The sequence below is a fragment of the Schistocerca nitens genome, chromosome 4 (genome assembly GCF_023898315.1).
Source record: "Schistocerca nitens isolate TAMUIC-IGC-003100 chromosome 4, iqSchNite1.1, whole genome shotgun sequence".
Taxonomy (NCBI): domain Eukaryota; kingdom Metazoa; phylum Arthropoda; class Insecta; order Orthoptera; family Acrididae; genus Schistocerca; species Schistocerca nitens.
In genome coordinates this window covers 263,063,509-263,080,521 of record NC_064617.1, presented here as the reverse complement: position 1 = coordinate 263,080,521, position 17,013 = coordinate 263,063,509, and the positions used below count along the sequence as shown (strand labels likewise).

The following is a 17,013-nucleotide window of genomic DNA, read 5'->3' as shown; positions in this document are numbered from 1 at the left end:
TTCTTCAATAGAAAGTCCTTCAAATATCAGGAAAGAGAATGCATGTGGCACAAGAAGTAATGTCTCTCTTAAAAATGCTTCTTGACATCACTGTCCTTGCTCACCCATTTTTCGCAGTATATATATTAATAATAATAATAATAATAATAATAATAATAATAATAATAATCCCCGTGGAGGCCCGAGAAAAGAATAGGCCTCCGGTATGTTCTGCCAGTCGTAAAAGGCGACGAAAAGAACAAACCACTAATAGGGCTAACCCCCCTTTTAGTGTGATTAGTTGGTTCAGGACAGAACTAAAGAAGCCTCGGACAAGCGCCGTCATGGTCGGGGACGACGCTAGAACCCTATGCCCGCCCACAATGGTAACGACACTGCTAGCCAACTGGAAAATGATTTAAATCCAAATAGAGGTGCTTTGCAGGATATGCTTCCTGCAAGCACCCTAGAAGGAAAACAAAGACAGAGGATGAGATGGTCAGATGAAGTTAATCGACACCTCATGTTCTGTTATTACCAAGCAACAAACCTAGGAACCAACACAACTGGATACAGATCACAAGTATACACAACATTTATTACCAGATACGCAGAATTAAAATTTTTAACAGAACAACGACTAGCTGATCAGATCCATGTAATAATCAAAAATAACAGGATACCCCAGTCAGAATTAGAAAACATCAAACAACAAGTACAACAAATACTGGAACAAAATAATGTGCAAACAGAAGAAGAAGAAAATAGAGTAATGGACTCAAACATCCCAGAGCAAACAAACAAAGAACAACACGCATCAATTAAACAATCAGAGGAAAACGAAATCTTACGACAGCCACCAGAACAAGCACAAACAGAACATGAAGTGACACACATGTTAGATATAGAAGAAAAATTTCAGCTAACATATATAGAATACAAAGACACAAATACAGACATTATACCATTCTTGCATAGACCACCAAATAACCCACAAGTCGAAACAACAATAAAAACTATCAACACAATCATACACAACAAAATAAATGAAAACGCAACTATGGAAGAGTTACAACTACTGGTTTATATAGGAGCACTCACTACACTAAATATACACACTAGGCAGAGATCAGAACCAACCAACACACAGAAGAAACCCACAAAACCAGCATGGCAACACAGGCTACAGATCAAAATAGAAAAACTGAGAAAAGACATCGGACAGCTAACACAATTTATAAGAAATGAAATCTCGGAAAAAAAACGAAAAAGGTTAGGTAAAATCTCACAACAAGAAGCGACAGAGCAATTAGACGAAAAGAAGCAGAAATTACAAGCATTAGCCAAACGACTCAGAAGATACAAAAAAAGTGAAAATAGAAGGAAACAAAACCAAACATTCAACACAAACCAAAAGAAATTTTACCAGACAATAGATAACACACACATTAAAATAAACAATCCACCAAACATAACAGACATGGAACACTTCTGGAGCAACATATGGTCAAACCCGGTACAACATAACAGGCATGCACGGTGGATACAAGCAGAAACAGACACATACAAGATGATACCACAAATGCCTGAAGTGATAATTTTGCAACACGAAGTCACCCAAGCAATTAATTCTACTCACAATTGGAAAGCCCCTGGAAATGATAAAATAGCAAATTTCTGGTTAAAGAAGTTCACCTCAACACATTCACATCTAACTAAATTATTTAACAATATGAATATAACAGAGGGAAACATTCCACGTGGGAAAAATATATCTAAAAAGAAAGATGATGAGACTTACCAAACAAAAGCGCTGGCAGGTCGATAGACACACAAACAAACACAAATATACACACAAAATTCAAGCTTTCGCAACAAACTGTTGCCTCATCAGGAAAGAGGGAAGGAGAGGGAAAGACGAAAGGATGTGGGTTTTAAGGGAGAGGGTATGTCTGCTTGTGTCTGTATGTGTGGATGGATATGTGTGTGTGTGCGAGTGTATACCTGTCCTTTTTTCCCCCTAAGGTAAGTCTTTCCACTCCCGGGATTGGAATGACTCCTTACCCTCTCCCTTAAAACCCACATCCTTTCGTCTTTCCCTCTCCTTCCCTCTTTCCTGATGAGGCAACAGTTTGTTGCGAAAGCTTGAATTTTGTGTGTATATTTGTGTTTGTTTGTGTGTCTATCGACCTGCCAGCGCTTTTGTTTGGTAAGTCTCATCATCTTTCTTTTTAGATATAAATTATTTAACAGTTACATTGCAGACCCATACACATTCCCTGATACACTTACACATGGAATAACTTATCTGAAACCCAAAGTCAAGCAGACACAGCGAACCCAGCTAAATATCGCCCCATAACATGTCTACCAACAACATACAAAATATTAACTTCAGTCATTAAACAGAAATTAATGACACATATAACACAGAACAAAATTATAAATGAAGAACAAAAAGGCTGTTGCAAAGGAGCACGAGGATGTAAAGAGCAACTGATAATAGATGCAGAGGTGACATATCAAGCTAAAACTAAACAAAGGTCGCTACACTACGCATACATTGATTACCAAAAAGCTTTTGATAGTGTACCCCACTCATGGTTACTACAAATATTGGAAATATACAAAGTATATCCTAAATTGATACAGTTCCTAAACATAGTAATGAAAAATTGGAAAACCACACTTAATATCCAAACAAATTCAAATAATATCACATCACAGCCAATACAGATTAAGCGTGGAATATACCAAGGAGACTCATTAAGTCCTTTCTGGTTCTGCCTTGCTCTGAACCCACTATCCAACATGCTAAATAATACAAATTATGGATACAATATTACAGGAACATACCCACACAAAATCACACATTTGCTATACATGGATGATCTAAAACTACTGGCAGCAACAAATCAACAACTCAACCAATTACTAAAGATAACAGAAGTATTCAGCAATGATATAAGTATGGCTTTTGGAACAGACAAATGTAAGAAAAATAGCATAGTCAAGGGAAAACACACTAAACAAGAAGATTACATATTGGATAACCACAACGACTGCATAGAAGCGATGGAAAAAACGGATGCCTATAAATATCTAGGATACAGACAAAAAATAGGAATAGAAGAACTAAAAGAAAAATATAGATAAAGACTAACAAAAATACTGAAAACAGAATTGACAGCAAGAAACAAGACAAAAGCTATAAATACTTATGCCATACCAATATTGACCTACTCATTTGGAGTAGTGAAATGGAGTAACACAGACCTAGAAGCACTCAATACACTTACACGATCACAATGCCACAAATATAGAATACATCACATACATTCAGCAACAGAAAGATTCACATTAAGCAGAAAGGAAGGAGGAAGGGGATTTATCGACATAAAAAACCTACATTATGGACAGGTAGACAATTTAAGAAAATTCTTTCTAGAACGAGCAGAAACTAGCAAAATACACAAGGCAATCACTCATATAAATACATCGGCTACACCACTGCAATTTCATAACCACTTCTACAACCCTTTAGATCACATAACATCAACAGATTCGAAGAAAGTAAATTGGAAAAAGAAAACACTTCATGGCAAGCACCCGTATCATCTAACACAGCCACACATCGATCAACACGCATCCAACACATGGCTAAGAAAAGGCAATATATACAGTGAGACAGAAGGATTCATGATTGCAATACAGGATCAAACAATAAACACCAGGTATTACAGCAAGCATATTATTAAAGATCCCAATACCACAACAGATAAATGCAGACTTTGTAAACAACAAATAGAAACAGTAGATCGCATCACAAGCGGAGCTCCAACCAACCCCTTTTCGCCTCTTTTCACACCATTTGCTTTCTACTTCACCCTTATCTCTCCCCACATATTTTTATATTCATTTTCATTTCAGCCTCATGTTACACTTTCGACCTTCTAGTACCATGTCACCCGCACAACACCCCCACAACGACCCCATTAAGTTTTATTTACATTCCCTCCGCAGACATGCCTTCGCCCTAGCCAGATTACGCTCCCATATTCTATTTTCTCAGGCTTGTCTCACATTTGGCATTACCCCCAAAGGCCTCACACTTAAAGTTCCCATCTCTGGCTGCAACCCTTCCTTCCATCAGTCCCTATACCAGTTCCAAACTGAACAATCCATTGCCCTCACCCACCTAATCCTGCACCTACACATCAACTCAGCCAATGAACACACCCGTCAACTCCTATCCTTAATAAAAGTCCTTAATCTTTCCTCTCCCACAGCCACACCGGCTGTTCAGAGCATCCTCCTACAGGCCAACCGTAAATTAGAACAGCATGCCACCCTCCACCTCAAAAAACTATCCAATCTCCTGGTTTCCCACCTCCGGAAAGGCAACTCACTCACCCTTCACAACCTTTCCAGCAAACCTCAACCTCCTCTCATTGCACACAAACCCAGTCTCTCCCATCTACTCAATCTCCCACTTCCAGCTCCACTCCCTCCAAAACCTCAAAATTCCTTTCAACACAATCTGGAACCACAACACCCTAATTCAGTAGTTAACCTTTCCTCCAAACCTCTCTCCCAATCCGAAACCTCTGTCCTATCCAAAGGCCTCACCTTCAGCCCCACTCCCAGATTCAACCAAACAGCCCTCGTCAAAGATTTACTGTCCTACACCCGTACTCTCTGCTGGAAATATCACTTTGCCACGAAGAAAAATGATCCTAATCCTACTCCTAATGTTCCAACTCCCCAAGACACTATCCAAATTGAACCCTGCCTGGAACAGTTCCGTCCTCCGTCACAGCGGGACCCACCTCCTCTTCCTCAAAATCACCCTCTCCAAACCTTCCAGGAATTTCTGACTTCCAGCCTTGCATCTCAATCCTTCTTAAAAAACCTTAATCCTACACCCAACATCACCACTGCTGAAGCCCAGGCTATCCGTGATCTGAAGGCTGACCGATCCATCGTCATTCTTCCGGCGGACAAGGGTTCCACGACCGTGGTACTTGATCGTCGGGAGTATGTGGCTGAGGGACTGCGTCAGCTTTCAGACAACACCACATACAAAGTTTGCCAAGGTAACCCCATTCCCGATGTCCAGGCGGAGCTTCAAGGAATCCTCAGAACCTTAGGCCCCCTGCAAAACCTTTCACCTGACTCCACCAACCTCCTGACCCCACCGACACCCCGCACCCCAACCTTCTACCTTCTTCCAAAAATCCACAAACCCAATCATCCCGGCCGCCCCATTGTAGCTGGTTACCAAGCCCCCACAGAACGTATCTCTGCCTACGTAGATCAACACCTTCAACCCATTACATGCAGTCTCCCATCCTTCATCAAAGACACCAACCACTTCCTTGAACGCCTGGAATCCTTACCCAATCTGTTACCCCCGGAAACCATCCTTGTAACCATTGATGCCACTTCCTTATACACAAATATTCCGCACGTCCAGGGCCTCGCTGCGATGGAGCATTTCCTTTCACGCCGATCACCTGCCACCCTACCTAAAACCTCTTTCCTCATTACCTTAGCCAGCTTCATCCTGACCCACAACTTCTTCACTTTTGAAGGCCAGACATACCAACAATTAAAGGGAACAGCCATGGGTACCAGGATGGCCCCCTCGTACGCCAACCTATTCATGGGTCGCTTAGAGGAAGCCTTCTTGGTTACCCAGGTCTGCCAACCCAAAGTTTGGTACAGATTTATTGATGACATCTTCATGATCTGGACTCACAGTGAAGAAGAACTCCAGAATTTCCTCTCCAACCTCAACTCCTTTGGTTCCATCAGATTCACCTGGTCCTACTCCAAATCCCATGCCACTTTCCTTGACGTTGACCTCCACCTGTCCAATGGCCAACTTCACACGTCCGTCCACATCAAACCCACCAACAAGCAACAGTACCTCCATTATGACAGCTGCCACCCATTCCACATCAAACGGTCCCTTCCCTACAGCCTAGGTCTTCGTGGCAAACGAATCTGCTCCAGTCCGGAATCCCTGAAACATTACACCAACAACCTGACGACAGCTTTCGCATCCCGCAACTACCCTCCCGGCCTGGTACAGAAGCAAATAACCAGAGCCACTTCCTCATCCCCTCAAACCCAGAATCCCCCACAGAAGAACCACAAAAGTGCCCCACTTGTGACAGGATACTTTCCGGGACTGGACCAGACTCTGAATGTGGCTCTCCAGCAGGGATACGACTTCCTCAAATCCTGCCCTGAAATGAGATCCATCCTTCATGAAATCCTCCCCACTCCGCCAAGAGTGTCTTTCCGCCGTCCACCTAACCTTCGTAACCTGTTAGTTCATCCCTATGAAATCCCCAAACCACCTTCCCTACCCTCTGGCTCCTATCCTTGTAACCGCCCCCGGTGCAAAACCTGTCCCATGCACCCTCCCACCACCACCTACTCCAGTCCTGTAACCCGGAAGGTGTACATGATCAAAGGCAGAGCCACGTGTGAAAGCACCCACGTGATTTACCAACTGACCTGCCTACACTGTGATGCATTCTATGTGGGAATGACCAGCAACAAACTGTCCATTCGCATGAATGGACACAGGCAGACAGTGTTTGTTGGTAATGAGGATCACCCTGTGGCTAAACATGCCTTGGTGCACAGCCAGCACATCTTGGCACAGTGTTACACCGTCCGGGTTATCTGGATACTTCCCACCAACACCAACCTATCCGAACTCCGGAGATGGGAACTTGCCCTTCAGTATATCCTCTCTTCTCGTTATCCGCCAGGCCTCAATCTCCGCTAATTTCAAGTTGCCGCCACTCATACCTCACCTGTCTTTCAACAACTTCTTTGCCTCTACTCTTCCACCTCGACTGACATCTCTGCCCAAACTCTTTGTCTTTAAATATGTCTGCTTGTGTCTGTATGTGTGGATGGATATGGGTGTGTGTGCGAGTGTATACCTGTCCTTTTTTCCCCCTAAGGTAAGTCTTTCCGCTCCCGGGATTGGAATGACTCCTTATCCTCTCCCTTAAAACCCACATCCTTTCGTCTTTCCCTCTCCTTCCCCTCTTTCCTGATGAGGCAACAGTTTGTTGCGAAAGCTTGAATTTTGTGTGTATATTTGTGTTTGTTTGTGTGTCTATCGACCTGCCAGCGCTTTTGTTTGGTAAGTCTCATCATCTTTCTTTTTAGATATAGAAATCCGTAATTATTGATACATGTTCAATTACCCGAAAGTTCCTAAATGCAATATAACACATACCGTACAGTTAATAGGAAGTGACGCTTGATCAAGGTCCACGTCACTTTCCATTCTTAACCAGACTTAACGTCTGAGAAAGTAAAGAAAAAAAAATAATAATAATAATAAATTGCAACCATAAATCAGAGAGCAGTTCCAATTGAACTGCAGAGGCCATCTAGTGCTCTTTCTATGTAACTAGTGTATGAGTGTTCCAGCTGCTATGGTGCTTCATTCGTGATTTTAAATATTTTAATACGGTACTTGATTCTGCAAGGCAAAGTCAACTACATTTTTGCTTCAGTGTTTGAACTGCTGTACATGATTTTGAGCATCATTCACAGACATGTCAAACATATCTCTAATCTATTTTATTTTTTACTTTCAGGCAAATAATTTCACAAATCATTTGCCCATTTTTCCCCTCTAATCTTTGTTAAATAGTCCAATTTAGAATTTACTCATTAAGAGGTATAGCCTTATGTTAGATGTTTAAAACAATAATATGAGTATTTAAGTTACAAATTGAGTTTACAGCTCTTGAGGCAGTGCAGCACAAAAATTATCCAGACTATATTCATCCAGTATTCGATAATGAGAGGACTTAGCAACTTCCAGCAAACTTTACACATAATTTCAAACAGTTTCAAATCTGTTTCTGGCTGACACCCTTCACAAAATAATGAAAGGAAAAAGTATGTCTTTCATTTTCACTGTTCATGGATGACAACTTCAGCATCAGGCATAATGTTTCAATTTATTACATTTTTACTCTATTTTAACAACTAGCTTTGCAGGCAGTGTCCACCTATACCACTGAATGTACTCGCAAAATTATATCATTGTGCAACATATAATTTAGGGGATATGAGGTCATAATCACTGACATGCATAAACAATTATAATGTCGTCTACCATAAGGATTTTACATGTTTAGTGTCAAACATTTAGCACACTTCATTGTCAGTAATCTCAGATGTTTGAAGCTGTTTTATACATGGGAGATCAATTCTTCAAAGAAGTGGGGCTTGGCAGATTACTGGTTGCCACCTAAAAGGATACCAGTAATACTGGTAGCTAACTAGTGGCATTAGATATAATGCAACTTGATCTATAACTGTGAAATAAAGGATGAGTGCCTTCGTTGCTGAGATATCTTGCCCAGCATTTCTCCTACTGCTGTTTTATGGGATATCATGCCCAAGCATAGAGCCTTTTAAAGGGAATACAGTTTTCCAATGCCCTGTAATTTTAATGTTGTTGGAGCAACCATCTATAGTCTTTGATGGTCCTGGTTACTTCCTGTGTCCACATAGGACAGGTTTCCAATGTGTTCCTACGGAAAGCATGATCATTATTTCTGCTACTTTTAGTACTTCCATAGTTCTATACTGTAGTACAGCATCAATATTCTCATCAAGGAATTGGTGTTCTGAAGGGTAACAAATATCACTAGGTAAAATAATAGTAGGTGTCTGAGTCTGGTAGGTGGCGAAAATAACCACTACAGTTTGACTGGATGAGGACTAGGTGATCCCAGGGATAGCGGGAAAACAGCAAGATGATGAGTCACACTTCATCCCCTGCTTGCACCTTCTGCTTGGTAGGAACAATGTCAACATGTATAATTTCAACACCAGTAGTGTGAGAAAAATGTGCCAGCCACATCTTCCTTCTTCTTTTTATCTTTATTCTTCCCTTATGGATTTTTATTTCTAATTGTGGGGTTGGTGAGTTATGTGTCTCAAACGGAAAATGAGTGAACTGTTCAGTGACCCATACCTTATGCCTCCATCAGTCACTGGTGAGGCACTATTAATCTACAATGTCAGTACAGAGAAAGGTAACCTTCCATTACAGAAGGGGATGAGGGCAGGAGATTGAGTATGATTTTTTTCAGCTGGGAGTGGGGAACTGTGGTCCTCTTTGGTGTAATGGGAACACAGTAGGATTGGGGGTGGAGGGGACCTCTGGGCCTCCTCGCAAACAGGTGTATTCAGATGGACAACAAAGCCTGACATTGAGGGGAATGTGGGTGTCTTCATCCTTGCCATAAATGCAGGCTTAGTCACAATGTTTGTGAAAATTGTTGTAATTTGAACAGGTTGTACACATTCCTTTTCTCCTAAATTTGACATACTCCCAAAGGTTTTGTATTCCTGTACCTTTCTTTCCCTCTTCAAAATGGAGCAATTCAAAGACTGAGGAAAATGTTGCTCTTTACACCCGATACACATAGGTGACTGGTGATATGGAGTTGTCTTGTGCATTAGCCATCCACAGTCTACACAGATGGGGGTCATTTACAAAGGGCAATGACATAAAATGGCAAAAAAATTTTAACACTGCATGCTGGATGGAACTTACAGTTCCATAACGCAGCAGTTACTGTTACTTTAAATTTTCAGATAATACACCCCATTCGAAAGCCAAAATAAAAGCACGAGTCTCCTCAATGTGCTATTTCAAAAATAAAACAGTGGTCAAACCGGTCTCACCAGCAGCTTGAGTACAGACTAGGTACTGTGGGAAAGCCATCTCATCATTTCTTTTGAACCTTCTTCGCAATCCTCCCCTTCCTCCCTCCCTCCCTCCCTCCCTCCCTCCCTCCCACCCACCCACCCACCCACCCACCCACCCACCCACCCTCCCTCCCTCCCTCCCCCCCCTAGCATGGCCAAGGTAGGGGAAGCCCTGAGGGCCTTACCTTTCTACTTCAAAATGATATACATTCTCTCTGGGAGATTGCTGGAGTGCTGCATTTGAAAGCTTGATTCTCTTCACTGTGGCTAAACTGCGGGAGCCACCCCATCATAAGAACTGCTACTTAGCATTGTTACCACTGTCTGGAGTCCCTTTGCCAAAGATTTGACAAAAATATTCTCCTTGGCATCTACAGGGAGTTTTCAGTTCTGGCACCAATAGCATGTTCCCTATGTTGACAAGGGGCTAAAATGACAGCAGTGCACCAGCCCCCACCCTCAAAATGAACTGGTTTTGGGCACTTAATTCAATCCGCCCACACAAAAAGTGCTTAAGAAAGAAGGACTGCAAACTGGAACAAGCACCCGAGGGGGGGCGGGGTGGGGGGGGGGGGGGGCATACACTAAAAATTTAGCTTTGATTTTCATATTCGTGCATGTGTTGTGACAGCCATTTTGCCATTCTACTAGTCATTCAACGTGATAAAGGAAGCACAAGTAAAATCACATGAACAAGAAGAGCAATCCTATATCACATGTAGAAATTTTTTGAGATACTGTAAGAAGCAGAATAATGTTGTATGAGCTAACAGTGTTAGACAAATAACAGCTCTTGCAAATGAATACTATGGTCTTACAACACCCACCAACCATGCATATTGCCTGATACAGCTGACACGCAGAGAGTCATAGTGGGAGGAGATGATGCAAAGTACAAGTATCGGAAATTGACACCCAATTTATTATACTGTCTCTTGAAAAACCTATAAAATTTCCTGTTTTGGGTTAAAATTCTTAACACTGAGAACGTGAAATGTATATAGGTTACATCATGTTCAGTCAACAAACAGGAATCTTTTTTTTCCCACGTGGATATTTATAATGCATCAGTATACAACTGGTATGACAACTGCCATTACATTATCTTATAATTCCAAAAAACAAACCATACAAATAGAGAACTATGCCACAGAAGCCATAGGTTGGAAACTAACAAGTGCTACCTCAGAAGTTGTAGGGAAAACAGGAGAAAGGAAAGGAAGCCTTGAAGTGATACCTATTGTGATACAAAAGGAAAGTTACAGGTGTATATCACGAGAGAGAGAGAGAAAGAGAAAGATAATGTCTGTGAGAGTATTCAATCCAAATATTAGAAAAATACACACAAGTCTTAAACTGAAATGCAAGAGCATATGAAAGAAAAAGAGAAACTTAAAAAATTACAGGTATTGTTCACACAAGCATCACCAAAAAGACAAATATTTAAAAAAATATCATTTCTGAAAGTGGCCAACCTCAATGAATTGTGCAGCCCAAGTGGTGTCAGCCTCTTCAGGTGACTTGGCATGGTCTCTTGCAATTGTAGCAAGCACATCAAGTGCTGGACTTATAAGAGATATAGGTAGCTCCATACAATATACAGCTCTCAAAAGTTCTGCTCCCAGACGCTGTTGGTCTTCCGATTTAATTGCTTTCCAATTGAAAAACAGTACCTCCAATGCTGACAACAATTCATATTCCTTCTCCTGAAAATAAAAAGGGGGAGGGGGTGTTCAACAAATGTACGTCAGATTAAAATAAATTTTATGAAATAAAAAATTGTTTCCTACATAATTACAATAGTGAGTGTCAGAACCAAAAGATGTTCTAAGAAAATTAAGAACTGGAGACCATAAGAAAAACTTCAGTTGGAGGGGGGGGGGGGGGGGGGGGGGGGGAAGAGACCAAACAGCAAGGTCTTCGGTCTCATTGGATTAGGGAAGGACGGGGAAGGAAGTCGGCCGTGCCCTTCCAAAGGAACCATCCCAGCATTTGCCTCGAGCGATTTACGGAAATCAGGAAAAATCTAAATCAGGATGGCCGGACGCAGGATTGAACCGTCGTCCTCAAACTTCGGTTGTGTCACTGCCACATATTACACTAGTTAAAACATTCTTTTGTTTGTAATGTATTCCAGAACTGCACAAAAATACACTACAAAATGACCAGAACATGATGTAAAATGTGTATTGCTACTTCTTATATCATTGTTTGATGTCATACTTGTATGTATGGAAAATGGTAAGTAAGCATTTAGTATAGCACAGAACTTATGGCACACAGTGTTATAAACTTTTCTTAATGTGAGACTCTAGGACACTTCATAGACTGCTTTGTTTAGTTTTTACATTTGTTCATTGACTCACTGTAGGCAAGTGCTCAAGTTGTTCGTTTCAGATTACACATAACTATTTGTCAATTAACATCAAAACATAGTTGCGTTATCTGCCACAATTTTTCTCAAATGCTGACAGTAGATCAATGCTTCAAGGAACTATCACCAATGCTTGAAATATCCATACACAACACTTTCCGTACCTAGATGATTCAGCCTCAAGGATGCAGCCCCTTGAGGCAAATTTTCTAGAACTATCTCCAAACGCAATGGTGTCACAGTACAGAAAATAACCAGTGCCTATCATATAGACATATCCATTCATTTGCAATTCCCACCATTCTGAAGACCACTTTTAAGCGAGGAAGTTTTCCTTATTGTGGACATCATACTCTTTGAGGTAGATGAAACTTTCTTCATACTGTGACAATGTCAGATGTTGATGTACAGCAGTATCACATTGAAGTACATCCTTTTGGACTCCACCAAGAAGCTGAGTATCTCACAGATTTAAAAAAAATCTCAATAAAAGATTAACATTAAGAAATAAAATCTTTGCTGGCTGGAATGTGATACCCAGTGAAGTGACTGAAGTGGTGTATCATATAAGACAACTCCATAAGCTCAAAAAATCTACCAATCTTTTGGACAGAGATGCTCTCCTGATGTGAATGGGTCAAGAGAAGACGTGAAACTATCAGCCTGTTTCTATTCTTCCAATCCTGTCAAAAGTGTTCGAGCAAGTAACTGCAAACCAGATTCAAAATTTTATTGCAAAAAATAATACTATTAAATGTAACAAATCTGGATTCCAACATGGGAAAAAAACACTCTGGATACAGTGAATATGCAAAGCAATGGATCAGAGGAGTAAAGTTTCAGGTATCTTCTAAGATCTTACAAAATCCTTTGACTCCATAAATCATGCCTAGCTTATTTATAAATTAGACAAATTCGATAAATATGGATTTACGAGCAATGCTCTGAAATGGCTTACATCACATCTGCAGAATAGAAAATGAAGGGTAATATCAATTCAAATGCAGTGAATTATTATTCTAAATGGAGTACAGTATCACAAGGCTCCACTTTAGAGCCGGTCATATTCCTATTCCTGTAAATATAAATTTCCCATCAGTTCTGTTTGCAGATGATACTTCAATTCTAACTCAAGATGATGATGCGGAACAAATTCCAAGCTCTATCGTGAACATGCTAGAAAACTAGTTTCATTTAAATGGGTGAAAACTGAACACTGTACAAACCTGTATGATATATTTCAAAACCAAACTTTCAAAATGTGTGGAACTTACAGTTTATGGAAGAAGCTGACACAGTCAAATGCCTTGTACTAAATATGGACAAGAACTTAAGCTGGATTACACATATTGACTTTCTGTCAAATAAATTAAGCAATGTTGGATTTGCAATGCATATACTAGAAAATTATACTGCCACGAGTACATGACAAGTACCATACCATAGTTATTTTGAATCTGTCATTAGGTATGGCAGAATTTTCTGGGGAAGTTCACATGGTATGTCTCGAATACTGAAACTACAGAAGAAAATTATCACATAAATGTGTACTGCACAAGAGGAGTCTTCTCACCCATTACTTTGGGAAATACAAATTCTAATTATTCTCTCCATATACATTTATGAAATAATCTTCCTTCACAGCAGACAAAAATTATTTGAGGAGAATCATTTTAATCCACACACACATACAACACGAGGAATAAAAAGAATTTTATGCTACCCACACAGAAATTGAAATTATATGCATGGACTCCACAGTATACAGGGCGTTTCAAAAAGAAAGAGCAGATTTCAAACATTTATTTCTCAAAAACTACAAATGATAGAAACACAATTCCAACGGTCCTTCACTCAATATGAGTACCAAATGTTACACAACAAATATCAAAACTGTACCTCAATATGAGCACCATTTGTTACACGACAAATATCAAACCGGTATCTCATTTCTTGCCACACACGACGCAACTGGTCTTTAGTTACCGAATTCACGGCCGCAACAATTCGATGTCGTACCTCTTGAAGAGTAGCGGGCATAGGTGGGACATAAACACAGTCCTTTATGTACCCCCACAAATAAAAATCGCAGGGAGTAAGGTCTGGTGACCTGGGAGGCCACAGACGATGACATTGATCTTGTGCTCCTGCTCTTCCAATCCACCGTCCTGGAATGGTGTTATTTAGGTACCGTCGTACAGGTTCAGAGAAGTGTGGTGGGGCGCCATCTTGCATGAAGATGAAGTGATTTGAATCTTCCTGAAGTTGAGGAAATAGCCAGTTTTCTAACATGTCCAGGTAAATGGTTCCTGTGATAGTTTTCTCCATGAAAAAGAAAGGTCCATAAACTTTGTTTACCGAAATTGCACAAAAGACGTTAACCTTTGGTGAGTCTCTTTCATGTTGAATAACGTCCCTCGGAGTTTCACTCGCCCAAATTCGTACGTTATGCCGATTAACTTTACCAGAAATGTGAAACGTTGATTCATCTGAAAAAATTAATCGTTCGGCAAAATTGTCCTCTTCCATGTCCTGTAGAATTGCAGTTGAAAATTCGAACCTTTTGTTGTGGTCGTCAGGACGCAATGCTTGCAATAACTGCAGTTTGTACGGCTTCATGTGCAGACGGTTACTCAGAACGCGCCATACCGTTGTTTTAGACATGTTTAGTTCGTGACTTGCCCGTGCCGTGGATTTTCTAGGGCTCCTTTCGTAAGCTGCACGGACACGCTCGACATTTTCATCCGATGTGCGTGGACGACCCGTGCTTTTTCGCTTGCAGATGCAACCATCTTCTACGAATCTGTGATGCCACTCATAAATTTGCTTATGACGAGGCGGCTGTTTGTTGAATTGACGGCGGAATGCACGTTGCACACCAACAATGGACTCTAACTTTGCAAATTGCAGCACACAAAATGATCGTTCCTGTGGTGTCGTCGCCATTTTCCTACAAACAAACGCCAGCGCCACTGCGGATTTGCATGGAACTTCTGCGCGGACCATTGAAAAACTTTGAACCTTTCTCTGACAAGAAACGTTTGAATTGTGTTTCTATCATTTGTAGTTTTTGAGAAATAAATGTTTGAAATCTGCTCTTTCTTTTTGAAACGCCCTGTATGAGGATGACAATATATAATAAATTAAGCGGCAAGAACATATTTAATATTAAGCTAGATATTCTAAAAATAAGCCAACAGCAGATTCTGTGGGAGAAATGCTACTATTTGGTGGGAGAATTCAGAGAGGATGAAATGATAATTTGACCAAGGGCTAACTTAGTTTTTTTATTATATATAAAACAATGGAAAGTCCAGAATCCACAATTTTTTCATGTCTCATGTACCTCAATAAAATTATATAGATTATGTATGTTATGAGACTAACACACCACAATTCACAAATCCTTTAAGGAGAATGTTGAAGCGTATGATAAAATTGCCACTTGGAAGTGGTGTATAGAGTAATTTCCTGCAATAAGCCAAAAAAGTCACTTAAAACCATACATTTGAGACTGAAATTTGACAATTGGTTCTTACACTGTGACTGTGCTCTAGCCACATCATGCAAAAATTTTGATGAATTGCGCCAATATCCTTCACCGCTTTGAAAACCTTCTCTGTGACACTGCTTTTGTCACATATGACTGTTTTGTTTCCCCAAGTTCCAAGATTCTGATGAAAGAATGTCTCTGACTTAAGAGTGCTGTGTCTCTCCTATTGTGAATGGGATCCTGTGGCTTGCATAAATTGTTCAGTCTGTTGACCTAACATTAAGACACATTTCAAACTGTCACTGTCACTTTGCAGCAGGAAGTATTGCCAGTACAGGAAGTTGCCCATTAAATTGGTGTACACCACAGAAACATCATTCAAACATTCAGCTGCTATTGTAGGATACAAAACATTGAAGATCTGCTCGTAGTCGTCACCTACTGTCAATAACATCAGCTGATGACTGTTACCTACAGATTTTGGCTTATAAGTATTCTGAGGAGAATGCAACAAAACTGTGTGCTAAATTTCTTGAGGAAACTGGGAGGGCTGTATTGAGCCAGACAGTATGCAACTGTCTCCAGACAATCAATTTTGCCTCTAGATATCTATTACAAATAAAAATACAGAACCCTCAGCACCGTGGCACACAAAAAAGAGAGCCAAGGGAACACCTGGAATACAAACTCAATCAACAGGTAGGGTTTTCTTCATCGATGACTGCAGAATTGTCAAACAATTGGTGTTCATTGCAGAAGTGCATGAATGTGCTCAGGTACCAATGCACATCTCAGGCACGCAGTCCCACAAAATGTTCTGCAAGGAGGTATGTCAGCCATCTTTAGGCCTGATATGATGTATGGATGTCAAATATTTCTCATTGCTAGCAACAATAATTCCAACGCTCTGGGCTGTGCAGCATCAAAACAGTATCTCCCAAACTACTGGCTAACCCCACAGTCAAGCTACTGACAATTAGTTCATCTTTCAAGATGATATTGCACAAAGACACCATGCCCACTTCATGAACACCTTCCTCCAGGAGGCAGGAATCAACCTCAGGCAAAGGTCTGTAGTCTCTGCTATTCATGAACCAAAAGAGCATTCTTGAGACCTGCTGAATCTCACAGAGTGTCATCACAAGAACCTTCCTCAAACATCAGATGACTTTGAGAGGACCACCTTCAGTGAGACAAGCTCAGGCAGCAAACTGTTGACCACCTTACGGGCAGCATTACAAGCAGGACCCAACAATCTTGATACATGAGGTGGAGCAATACAAAACTGATCGTTAGCCAACAGCAAATAAATTTTTAATTCATAGATGTGCACTTTGAAATATATTGCCTTCAATTTGGTTATTTTTGCATTTTTATTTCTAAGTTTTTTTTTCCCATG

The 17,013-nt window shown here is 40.6% G+C and overlaps 1 protein-coding gene across 1 annotated transcript in view; it reads right to left on the bottom strand.

Moving 5' to 3' along the window:
- The window catches only part of LOC126253530 (condensin-2 complex subunit D3-like), a 161,618-nt gene that overhangs the window by 77,367 nt on the left and 67,238 nt on the right, over positions 1–17,013 (bottom strand). Inside the window, exon 5 of the mRNA XM_049954913.1 lies at positions 11,223–11,453. Within this exon, the coding sequence (XP_049810870.1) occupies positions 11,223–11,453 (231 nt within the window). The remainder of the gene's footprint in view (positions 1–11,222; positions 11,454–17,013) is intronic.